The following is a 13,408-nucleotide window of genomic DNA, read 5'->3' as shown; positions in this document are numbered from 1 at the left end:
TAGAGGACTTTTAAGATTTCTTGAACTTTTTTGGCATGCTCTAGCAAAAAAAAAAAAAATCTTTGAAATGAACAAGGACTATAAAAGTATCTTTATTGCTGCAGAACATTCTGTAATTTGTTGGGAGGCATGTGTGGGAGTTAAGGACTCAAAGAACAGAGGGGCTGCGGTAACGAAATCTATGACAATACACACACACACACACAGATGGTGGAGAATCACACACACACACACAGATGTTAGAGAATCATACACACACACGGTGTACACACACACACACACAGGAGGAGAGCTGAAGCTGCCTGTGGGGTCTAACATCTTTTTTACCAGCCATGATTCTACCACCATGTAATGTGCACCCTGCTCCTTCTGCATATATTTCAAAGATGCTATAATCAAGAATCCCAGCTTAAGGACACTTAAAATCTCAGTCCCTTTATTATTTCAAACTTTCTTCTTTTCTATCTCTTGCTCATTGAATCCCCTGTCAAATATGCACAGCCACCACATACACTAAGCACACCTCCTCGATCAATTAACTCTTTCTCTTCCCATTAATATACATGGTACTAACCTTCATGTAGCGAAGGTTGGGAATTGACATGATTCTCACTTCTGGGATATAATTGCTGTAAGTGAATAAAAAATGCATTAATGTTCACTGCAGTCTCTTGTAAGAAATGACTACTTCTTGTTAATTAGAACAAGTCAGAGAAAATTTTAAAGATTCTTCCTATCACTACAATAAGAATTTAAGACGTGAAATCAAACCGGTAATGAGTTCTTTCTGAAATCTCACGAGAACCTCTATATATCCACGCATCAAGGTGGATATCTCCCTTATGTATTTATTAGATATGTCTTTTGAGATTTTTATTAATTCATTTCTGTAAATCTATAAGGCAACTGGCGATAAGATCCAACACTGATTTAATAATACATTACAGGGGTACAAAAACAATACCACATACTAACCAAACACTTTTATGTAGCATTTACTATGTGCCAGGCAATATTTGAAGTTTGTTAAAAATATTAACTCATGTAATCCTCATTGCAACTGCATTAAACAGGTATTACTATTATCCCCATTATAAAGATGAAGATGGAGAAGCAGCCTGCTGGAAGCGGCCAGGATTCAAACCTAGGCAGTCTGGCTGCAGGGTCTTGCTCTTAACCGCTCTGTATGCTACCTCTCTGAATAAGACAACAGAGTATTGTACTTATGTGTGCTTGTTCTGGACTCAAAACCATTGGGGTTCAAATTCCAACTTAGTATTTATATACTAAGATATTCCTTTGTAAAGAGCAGGGCAAGATATTTAGCTCTTTGTGTCTTGGTTTCTTCAATCATAAAATGAGAACATCGAAAGTTCCTTTTTATTGTGAAGAATAAACAGTATGTACAAAAAGTACTTGGAACAAAGCACACATAAATGTTATCATGCAAATATTAACTGAAGATAAAATCTTTTGCAGAAACACTTCAAGAGGGTGCGTGTAGGAGGGCATCTTAGCATTACGGTATTTTAACTTCCGACTAGGTATTTTTCATGATGGTCATCACGATTATCTGAGTAACTTGATATAAAATTCAAGGGCCCCCACTATCAAAGATTTGGATTTAGCTGGTCTGATTTGTGGCCAGAACATATGTATTAAGATTCCTTGGTGACTCTGCCATGATGCCAGGAAAGAAAAAAAAAAACACTTTTTTCCCCAAAGAACTCTTAAGAAACTGATGTGAAGCACATCTGGCCATTCGGGATTTCTGCAAGGAGTATAATTCTTAATTAGGAAAGGAGTTCATACCACATGTCACTTCTGTAGTCCTAATCAGTCATGCATTAAATAACAGTAGTGAGGAAAACAGAACATACTGTATGGGGATTTACAGTTACAAAGCATTTGCAAACGTAATAGCTCATTTGATCCTTCTTAACAAACCCAAGTGGAGAAGGAAATGGCAACCCACTCCAGTGTTCTTGCCTGGAGAATCCCAGGGACGGGGGAGCCTGGTGGGCTGCCATCTATGGGGTCGCACAGAGTTGGACACGACTGAAGCGACTTAGAAGCAGTAGCAGCAGCAACAAACATAAGAGGATGGCAGGACTGGTGTTATGCCCATTCAGAGATGAGGAAAATCAGTTTAGACTAATTCTGTGACAGAACCCATATCTGGCCCTCCTAGTTCCTTCCTCCTAAGTTACCAGACCAGCACTTATCTGCCATTTGACTGCCAATGATTTCTTTTTAATTGTTGTATAATACTCTACATGCATGTATCTCAATTTAATCAACTATTTCTTTGTTAATGGTTAATCAGTTTGACATTAAAACTGTTTCCAGCTTTTTACCATTAAAATGTTACAACACACATCTTTTAAAAATGTATCTTTATATATTACCGGTCTTTATATATTGCTTTTATTTCTATAGAATAGATTCCTGAGATAGTACTACCTGGTTAAAATGTGTATGTCATTTTGTCTTGATATTTCAAGTCACTCTCCAGAAAGACTCTAGCAATTCACTCTACCAACAATATGTACAAGTATGTTTACCCACATTCCCATGAGCACTCCGAACTAATATTTAAAATTTTCCTAAAAAAAATAAAAAATAAAAAATAAAATTTTCCTATCAAGTCCCAGCATCTTTCCATGTATTTACCAGCCATTTGGAATTTCTGTGAGCTACATATTCAAATCCTTTGCTCCACCTCATCTCCCCATCCCACCCATTCCAGGGATATTCAAGTTTTATTTATCATGCAGTAGCAAATATTCTTTCTTACTCGACTGTCTCAGGACTTTGTTGTCAATTTTGTTTTTTATAACTCATATTTTTCTGCTAAGGTCAAAGCTGGCTATCTTCCTTACTAGCTTCTGGGCTTCCTGCCTTATTCAGGAAGGGCTCTCTCACCCTAAAGTCAAGACAATAATTTACTAATTATTCTTTTTGATAAATGATTTTCATACACAAAATTCCCTTCTACTGACAAGTCCCAGTGAGTTAACATCAATTTAATTATTTTCATCCCATGCAACAAAGCACTATCAGAACATAGTTCAATAATAGTGTTATGCGATACTCTTCCATCTGCTATACTTCTATTTTTTTACTTTATTTTTTAAAGAGATCATTCCCAAACTTAGGTACTTTATCATCTGGAATGAATGACTCTCCAACCAACAACATACCACATTGCCAGAGACCATACTACTACATGTCCCTGATATAAACACCTTGGATTCTGTGTCTGTAGACTTGCCTTAAACTTCCTGTTATGTATTTCAAAACCAAAACAAGAACAGAATAGCAAGATTACTCTGATGTAGCTTGTCTCTTCTTTTTTAAGCCAAGAGTAAGCACATTTCATAGTGGGGGAAAAACAAAACAGTAATCTGAAACATCAATCCCAAATACTCACACAGCAACCATCTGGATTTTGAATTTGATAGATGTTGGATTAAATTCTGGCTTGCTCAGATTATGTTCACATTTCTAAAAAGAAAAAAAATACATAATATGTATCAGAGGAAAACAAGAATAAAACCTGCTGATCTACACAGCTGCTAAATTCAAAAGCACAGCATTTAATACAGTTTGATTTTGCTGCAAGATCACATATATTTTAAAACAGTGTATATTAACTGATAACCAAAATATAGGAAAGATGATGTTTTGGACTTTTGGAAATAAGCAACCACACTATCAAATATTATAACCTTTAGTGCTTCAAATTGAAATAAAAACTAACAAATACTTTAAAAAATTTTTTAATTTTTAAATTTATTTTTGGCTATGCTGGGTCTTCACTGCCATGCACAGGCTTTCTCTAGTTGTGGTTAGAGGGCTTCTCATTGTGGTGAGTTCTCTTGCTGCAGAGTACAGGCTCTTGAAGAAGGCAATGGCACCCCACTCCAGTACTCTTGCCTGGAAAATCCCAAGGAAGTAGGCTGCAAGTCCATGGGGTCGTTAAGAGTCGGACACGACTGAGCGACTTCACTTTCACTTTTCACTTTCATGCACTGGAGAAGGAAATGGCAACTCACTCCAGTGTTCTTGCCTGGAGAATCCCAGGGGCAGGGGAGCCTGGTGGGCTGCCGTCTATGGGGTCACACATTGTCGGACACGACTGAAGCGACTTAGCAGCAGCAGCACAGGCTCTAGGTTCGAGGGCCTCAGTAGTTGCAGCTCGAGGGCTTAGTTGTTCCACAGCATGCAGGATCTTCACGGATCAGAGAGCAAACCTGTGTCCCCTCCATTGGCAGGTGGACTCAAAACCACTGAACCACCAGTGAAGTCCCTAACACACACTTCTAATTAAGTGTGAACAATGTGAATTTTGCTGAGTTTTCCTCTTTCCCGTTTTCTTTTCTTTTTGGCTGTGGCTTGCAGTGGCATGTGGGATCTTCCCCAATCAGGGATTGAACCCATTACCCCTGCAGTGAAAGCATGGTGTCCTAACCACCGGACTGTCAGGGAATTCCCTTCTTTGTTTTATGTTATTTTTATTAGTCCTTTTTAATTTCCTCTCTACTAGTCTAAAAGATACCCATTCTTGGTTTAAGTGAACTTAAACACCACACTGACTTGCAGGAGGTAGGTGTAGGTACTGTAAATATTGTCTGTATTTCACAGATGAAAAAAATGGGGAAAGGTAAATAATCTGAGCAAACGTCACAGAGCCAGTAAGACTTGGAGCTGGGATTTAAATCCAAGTGCTGTGATTCCAGATCTCATGCTTTAGAATAAACAATTACTTGCTTACTATCTTGAATTGGCTCCACCTATATCCAGTTAAAATTTTTTTTAACTCTAGAAAAAAACAGAACAGTGTAAAGATACCAGTTACTGATCCTACTGTTCCTCTCCTCAGAGCCAACTAGTTTCTCATGTATAGCTGATGAGCATAAAAAGTATACACATACATCATCTTTCTTTTTCACAGTAACACAAAAGAGAACATTTTATATTCTTCTGCCTTTTCCACCAAATCTATCTCGCAAATTATACACCAACACACACAGAGGTATCTCTGTGTCCTATTTAATAATTCTGTAACTTATTTAACCAGACCCAAATTGATAAATGCTTCCACAATTTTGCTACTACAAATAACACAGCAATGAGTAATCTTGTATGGAAATCACTTCCCACATGCATATATATATCTGTAGGATAATTTCCTAAAAGTGCATTTGTTATTTTGATGGATATTGCCAAATTGCTAACTTCTGCCAATCTGATGATTATGAAATGGTTTCTCATTGCAGTTTTAATATACACTTCCCGATTACTGTACATGTTTGAGTATCTCTCCTCTTTACTGGGAACTGGGATTCCGTCTGCCATAACTGGCACATTAGTATCTACTTGTCAATTTTATAATGGGGTATTATCTTTTCCTTACTGATTTGTTATACTTCTTCATATATTCTGGATACTAATTCTCTGTCAATTACATACTTTACAAATTACTCTTCTCAGTCTGTGATCTCTCTTTTCATTTCTTTATGGGTTTTCCTTGTAATGGGGGTACAAATTTTAATGTGTCAAATATGTAATTTTATCCTTTATGGTTTATCTTACTTATGGACTACTTACTTCCTTAACCAGAAGCCATAAAGCCATATTTCCTTCTAGAAATATTGCTCTTCATATTTACTCTTTAAAGTTTTCAAGGTTCCTAAAATTGACTTCTGTGTATCATGTAAGTTAGAGGCCCCATTTTTTTTTTTTTTCACAGAATCATTTGAGATGGTTTCACAAGCTATGCTTTCCCCAGTGACTTGAAAGGCCATTACTTGGTAAAATCAAGTTTCCTGACATGCATAAGTCTATTTCTGCTTTCTCTATTCTGTTTCAACAGTCTATAAATCTAACATAAACAAATATTTTTTGTATGTGTGTATATATGTATATATTCCCTCTTTTCTTACATAAAAAGTTATGTGCCTGTTATACACCCTGTTTTTTTGCATTTATAAATACATCCCATGTTATGACATTATTTCTTATAGATCTACAGTACTCATTGGGTAGATGTATCCTAATCTCGGTCGGAGAAGGCAACGGCACCCCACTCCAGTACTCTTGCCTGGAAAATCCCATGGGCGGAGGAGCCTGGTAGGCTGCAGTCCATGGGGTCGCTAAGAGTCAGGCACGACTGAGTGACTTCACTTTCATTTTTCACTTTCATGCATTGGAGAAGGAAATGGCAACCCACTCCAGTGATCTTGCCTGGAGAATCCCAGAGACGGGGGAGCCTGGTGGGCTGCCGTCTATGGGGTCGCACAGAGTCGGACACGACTGAAGTGACTTAGCAGCAGTAGCAGCATCCTAATCTCGACATATTTTGGTTTGTATTTGTAGAGGTGTATCTCCAGGGAGGTTGATGGGTCAATACAATATTGATTTTTTGCCTGCTGGATCTGTCCATTTCTGACAGACAGGTGTTGAAGTCTCCAACTATGATGGTGGATTCATCTATTTCTCCTTATAGCTCTATCAGATTTTGCCTCACATGGTTTGACACACGATTGTGGGGCAAATGTACATTAAGAATAGTTATATCTTCTTGGAGAACTGACCTCTTTATCATTATGTAATATCCTTCTTTAGCCCTGGTAACTGTCCTTACTTTGGAGTCTGCTCTGTCTAAAATGAATATGGCTACTCTTGCTTTTGATTAGTATTAGCATGGTATATTTTCTTCTTTCCTCTGATCCCTTCCTTCCTCTATCTCTCCCTTCTTTCTTTCTTTCTATGCTTTGTTTGAATCAGGAATTAAAGTCTATATACTGTATTTGTTTGATTGACAGGCCTGTCTCTTCTAATCTAATGCTGTGTTATTTGATAATAGCAGCTATTAGTCACATGTCATTATTTACATGAATTTCATCTTAGAAAGACTCAGGACCCACAGCTGCACTACCATATTTCAAGTGCTCAGTAGGCTACATACGACTTGTGGCTAACATGCTGGACTGTAGAGATAAGGGACATTTCCATCACTACAAAAAGTTCTGTTGGATGGTATTCATCTAAAATGTTTCCTTTCCCTTTTTTGGGTATTTTTCCTTTTACAGTATTTTTTCTATTAACTGAAGAGACTGATGTTTCATAGATTCCCAGAGCCTAGATTTGCTTATTTTTCTTTCTTGCTTTTCTTTTAAATTGATTTTTAAAAATCAGTCCTTTTTGTTTCCTCCCTACTCTCCTAAAAGCTTTATATTCTTTCAGTATTCTTTTAGGGGTTAGCAGTATGAACTTAACCGTCAGATACCCCAGCTTCCACTTTTGTAAAATAAGGCTAACAACAGTACTTACCTCACTGAGTTAGGGGCTTTAAGCTTATCTTGAAAGCTTTAAAACAGTGCCTGCACACTGGAACATTCTCTATAAACATTTTCTAGTTACTACTTTCCAGAGGTTTTGATACTGACCAGATCCCAAGTGCATTTATTTTTGCTTTTCTCTTACAAAATAACAACTCTACAGAGAGGAATACTTACTCGGCAGCGCAGGGACCGTTTGATCAGAAGATGCTTATGACGAGGATAGAGCTGTGAAGCACAGACTGGCTGGAAGTCAGGCTGTAAGAGGCGCTGCTGAAGGGTGGTCACTAGCATGAAAGGCAGAAACCACGCTTAGTTTAAGTGACTCGCTCAAAATCAGATGTATATGTGATAACTACACAAAATAACACTGCCTTTGTGACTAGCACTCTTCAAAAAAAATATGGAAATTTGACAGACATTTCTTCAAATGATTACCTCTATCTTATTTTTTGCATGATTCATTTTAGTACTAACAACTATACCATTAAAAATCTCAAATCAAAAATAAAAATCACAAGGCATAGAAGTAACAAAAACAGAATTAGATGTAAAATAGAAACCAAGTAGAATCATGTATAAAATTACCCTCTGTTAAATTTACTGGTCTCGTATAATAGTCTTCAGGTAGAGGTTCCACTTCATCTACAGCCTGAGCTGGCTCAATCTTTATCTCCTTTTGGTCCTCTCCTTCTTTAAGGCTAAAAGATAAAAGCAGTCATTTCTCAAGGGTCCACCTAAAAGTCCATGATACCGCTAACTGAAGTACTCCTCTATTGTAGAATATTCTTTCTGGCTAGGTTTTTCCTAAATATGAGCATCTTCTTCCCCACTGGCAACGTTACTTTAAAACCACATTCCTTCAACATTCATTCTGATACTAGCTTTTTCCCTCAAAGCCATTTAATGTCCAAACTTACGAAAGTCCAGCAAGGGTACTGATGGTTGTACCAGCTCGTGGTCGCTGAAGCCTGGTTCCAAGACCGTATTTGTCCTAAACAGAGTTAAGAAATTTCTCTTAGAAATTCTATTTGTATAAACATTATGTATCAAATAAAGAATTTGGGGAGGGACAGCATGAGAAGCTCAGGGAATAAGCAAAAAATAAAAAAAGCTAATTTAATAAATGCTTCTTTTAAAGAGAGTAAGTGTAGCCCCACATCATCTTATTCTTAAAATGACAACAAAAGCACCAAACATGGAGACTGAAACTACATTAATACAGTGAAAATGAGCAAAATGTGATTTTTAATCTAAAAATACCTAACCAATGGCTTAGACCAGAAAACTATGTGAACTATCTAAGACACACGACGAATGTCTTCTTGGAACACCAGTGATCATCTGCTAACTTTAGGGTCAGCAAGAATCATAAAAGAACTTACCACTACATGAATAGTATGTTGCTGTAGGCACCAAAATAGCAGCAGGTTGCAACAGAGACAAAAAAATGCAGGATAAGATACAAGCAAACTCATACAGCAGGCAGGTCATAGGGGAAAGTTGGAAGAGTAACACATTTAATTCCAATTCCTCCCTAAATACACTACTACACATACTGATTATACCACTGGATTGTTCAAAAAAATTCACGGAGATGTCATAAAAATCTCTGGCAAATGTGGATGCTTTGCAAGTTGTAATGTTTTATTAAATTCTAAGACATTTTTATATGACTCTTACCAATTCTTAGGGTTTTAATGGCTTAACTAATTCTCAGGCAGAAGCAGTACAAGAATTTATTTAACCATTACAAGTCTCATTCCCTTCAGTGTAAAATGGGAATATACCACCTACTACACAGGACTGTTGTGAGGATTAAGCACAGTAATATGTATAAAGAACTCAGCACTGAGTTTGATACATCACTGCCATTCAAGAAACATTATTTATTAAATGCCAACCTGCTTGGCTCCAAGCAAACACACAAAAAGTAAATTATTCTGGGAGCAAATAAAACTTGGGGGGACAACGGCAAAAACTTCAAACCCTAATTTCTCATTTCTAATTGGTAGTTTACAAACTAGTAGAGAATAACTTTGATCAGTAATTTCTATCAAAATTACACCTGTATATATTACTACTTATTTAACCATAAAAAAGCTCAGTATAAAAGTCAGTATTTTTCACATTGGAAAAATACTGGAAGGTGCCAAAAAATTATGATAACTGAAGTCCAGAAATCACTACTACCAGGATGCCAGAGGTGGGTGGACTACATGTGTAACATGAGTAAAATCTACCATTTGTTCATATTCTTCTGACTTTCTGTAATATGCAAAAGCTGTAAATGTGGGTGCCTACAAAACTAATAGTAACCTCTTTAGGAAATAAGAAGATATAGAGGGGAGTGATGGAGAAAGAAACACAAATGTACTTAAAACTCAAAGAACTCACAGACCTAATGATATGGCAAAAGCATACCCGTTGGACTTAGACACCTATCACCTAAGGGACCTTTTTTTGCTAGCCATCATTCAGGAATCCAGGGACAATGGCCACTTTCTTAAATGTTCACCACTCTTATGCCATACTGGTCTTGATCAGTGAATTGGAAACTCCTCTTTATACCAAGTTCTCACCGAAAAAGCCAAAGGCATATAGTTTCTACGCCGTGCCAGTTTCTTGCGATCTCGCTCAACCTTCTCCTTCTGAGCAAGCTGCTGGTAATATTCAATCAGTTTGTTCATCTGTAAGAAATCAAAGTATTTGAAACAGCTAACAAGAAGCTTAGGAAATACATCAAGTAAACTGACTAGAGATATAATGAATAGAAAAGACACATTAAAGTGGGCAAGTGTCTCCTCCCAGAAAAGAATCGGTCTTCCTTACATGATCTATTTTCAGAATTGAAATGGAACTTTCAAGTTCAACAACAGAAGAAATGAGCAATGAAAAGGCTTGAAAATTCCATGTTCTCTTTTCACTGCTCTTTTACTTCACTGCTTAATTCCCCTCACAACCAATCCTATTTTCCTGGCATGGCCACGGGACCATCTATTTCCAAGTGTGACATTTCATACTCTATTTTCTCGACTCCAACATATATTTTCATTTCAAAAATATAGTTTAATCATAAAAGACATACAACTGTGAAAAGTTCAAGCAGTATAGAAATATAAAGAATAGAAAAGAAAATTTCTCTTTTATGTCTCATGCCCATGTTCATTCTTCTCCTCACCACAGGTATCCACTACTACAGGTTAGAAATCTTTCTTACACACAGGCACAGGTATGATATATTCTGTATACATTAAAAAATGCAGGCATAGACATAGAATTTTTATATGTGCAAAATAAATATAGATCTTTATATTTTTCATATAAGGGGAAAAAAACTTGCTCTTTTAAAACTTTTTTACTTTATGTGTGAATTTTCCACTCAGTACATATATTAATAGATTCACCTCATTCTTTTTAAAGGTTGCATCTTATTAAATGGTACAGGTGTCCTAAAGGTATTTAACCATTTCCTCTGAGAGCACTTAAATGGTCTCCTGATACCCACTCTTGTTCTATCAAGTCAACAGTAATTATCTTTTAGAAACACTTATCTGATCCTGTCAGCTCTTCTGCTTTAAAGGCTTCTCAAATGCCTTAACTTGGTCCACATAGTTCTGCACAGTTTGACTCCAAATCCTTTTCTCTATTCACCTACCGCAACGCTCCACTATGGCACACTTGCCCACTGGTCTACAACTTGCTCCTTCCACTTACAAGCTCTTTGCCTTGGGTGTTCCTCCACCCTAAATTCTTTCCCTTCTCTGCCTGTTGTCCTCAGATCCTAGTGCAATCCTCAGATGTAGACTTATCTAATTCAAATTCCCTACAATAAATGCTCACACGCACAGCTTCTCTCTCCTTCACATTACTTTGAGTTTTTCCTTTACCTGGGGATTAACTGATTTTGTTTTCCCATCAGTCTTAAACTCTGTGAGAGGAAAGGTCATATATTCCTATTGCTCAGCATGGTCCCTGACACACAGAATGGAGCATATGCTTGATAACTGCTTGGTAACTGAATATACATATTTTCGTGCATAAGTACAAGTATTTCTGTATGTCAGAGTCCAGGAAGTAGATACTGCTGAGAGACCAAGAAAACTGTACTAGTTCACACTGACAATAGTATATGAAAAGGTCCAACTGGATACACTCCCATCCAGGATATTTTCAGTATTTCTAATTTTAGCTGAGGTCATAGGTGAATAATTATTAATTATTATTTAATTTCCAGTTTGACTGTACAACTTCATTTCAATCACATTTCACCATCTTTCTAATACTCTGCTTCCGAGGCAACAAAATCAGTCCTAATTTACACGGCAGAGATCAATTCACTGTGAACTATTAAAGGATGTCTACATCATGATTGCTACTGATTTCAAGAGCATCTTCTAAATTAGTGGTGTTTCCAAGACTTAAGATGTTTATATGCTGATATGTTTACATGTTGATGATATGATATTTCTGAGAACAAATGGACCTTTAACTTAGTTCATGGGTATATGGAAAACAGAAACATATTATTTCCTTTTTCCAATTCACAAGCGTACAGAAATAAAATTACTCTTAGGTTTCTCTATTAACTTAAGTCAGGCTGGAAAAAAACTGTCATTATGATTTAGTGTCTTACACGAGAAGCACTTTCTAAGTGTAAAAGACACCAAAACACACACCATGGATTTATAAGCCTAAGCCATATTCACTGATAAAATGGTCTTTTTCCTCATCTTTCCTCATGTCATCCTCTCTCTGATGACCCTTTACTCACCCGTTGCGTGTGAGGATTTTCAGGTTCCTGCCAACCACCACTAGCTGAAAAATAAAGGAATATTAAACAAGGCTTACATAATCTGATTTTATTTTCACAAAAACAGGTCATCTGCAGGCCACAGACTTAAACTTAAAAACATAAAATCACAGAATTTTCAAGAAAGAGTCCTAGAAATTACATAGGCCAGAGTGCTTAGAATTAAATTCTTTCTTTAAATATAATGATGGTGATAATAATAACCACCACTAGGACCACCTCTACAACTAATACATGTATAATTTCTCTGCCAGGTATTTGAAATGTATCAAACTTCATTTTATTCTCATAATAACCCTCTGAGGTAGGGACTTTCATTATTAGTCTCATTTTACAAATGAGGAAATTGAAGCTCAGAGAGTTAAATAACTTGCCCAAAGTCAAGGAGATAGTAAGTAATAAAGCCACAGTTCAAACGCAGGCAGTCTGACTCCAGAGAATTTGCCCTTACCTATAATATTGTGCAATTTCTATGACCTTGGTTTAGAGAAGAGTTTCTTAACATAAGAAACAAAAGCACAAACAAATCATAAAGGAAAAAATTATTCCAGAAAGCTGAAAGTAAAACCGTAACGAATACTTTCAACAAATGGTACTGTAACAATTTACACAAATTTATAAAAAATTAACCTCAACCCTTAACCTCACAACATTTACAAAATTTGCCATGAAATGGTAATAAACTCACACTTAAAAGCTAAAACATAATATTCCTGGAAGAAAACAAAAGTGAAAATCTTAACAACCTTGGGTTAAGCTAAAGTTTCTCCACTAAGACACAAAAGGACAAATTATATATAAAAAAAATTGATAAACTGAACCTCATCAAAATTAAAAATTTGTGTTTTTCAAAAGATGCTGTTGAGAAAATAAAAAGGCAACCCACAGACTGGGAGATAATATCTGTGAAACATATATTCAACAAAGGGCTTGTATCCACAATATAGAACTCTCATAACTCAAAAAAAGATAAAAGCTCAGTTTAAAAACAGGCAAATAGGCAAAAGATTTGTACAAACACTTCACCAAAAAAAATACATAGATGGCAAATAAGCATATTAAGAAAATGCAACTTAAAACCACAATGAAGTATCACTATACTCACTAGAATGGCCAAAATGAAAAAGACCAACAGTACTAATGGTTATTGAGAAAATGGAACTCTCCTCCTTTGCTGGCGAGGACGTGAAACTGTACAGCCTGACTGTACTTAGAGAAACAGTACTCTAACTGTACTTAGAGAAACAGT

At 36.4% G+C, this 13,408-nt stretch overlaps 1 protein-coding gene across 2 annotated transcripts in view; it reads right to left on the bottom strand.

Annotated features, from left to right (window-relative positions):
• DCTN4 (dynactin subunit 4) overlaps window positions 1-13,408 on the bottom strand; it is a 33,024-nt gene that overhangs the window by 10,879 nt on the left and 8,737 nt on the right. The window contains exons 4-11 of one of the 2 annotated variants that reach the window (XM_027545934.1): window positions 12,121-12,164; window positions 9,929-10,036; window positions 8,732-8,752; window positions 8,267-8,340; window positions 7,935-8,047; window positions 7,524-7,633; window positions 3,434-3,507; window positions 575-629 (exon numbers count right to left, since the gene is read on the bottom strand). In XM_027545934.1, the coding sequence (XP_027401735.1) occupies window positions 575-629; window positions 3,434-3,507; window positions 7,524-7,633; window positions 7,935-8,047; window positions 8,267-8,340; window positions 8,732-8,752; window positions 9,929-10,036; window positions 12,121-12,164 (599 nt within the window). The remainder of the gene's footprint in view (window positions 1-574; window positions 630-3,433; window positions 3,508-7,523; window positions 7,634-7,934; window positions 8,048-8,266; window positions 8,341-8,731; window positions 8,753-9,928; window positions 10,037-12,120; window positions 12,165-13,408) is intronic. The other variant, XM_027545935.1, reaches the window with a different exon arrangement.

This window comes from Bos indicus x Bos taurus, chromosome 7 (genome assembly GCF_003369695.1).
Source record: "Bos indicus x Bos taurus breed Angus x Brahman F1 hybrid chromosome 7, Bos_hybrid_MaternalHap_v2.0, whole genome shotgun sequence".
Taxonomy (NCBI): domain Eukaryota; kingdom Metazoa; phylum Chordata; class Mammalia; order Artiodactyla; family Bovidae; genus Bos; species Bos indicus x Bos taurus.
This window is presented reverse-complemented; position numbering and strand designations above follow the sequence as displayed.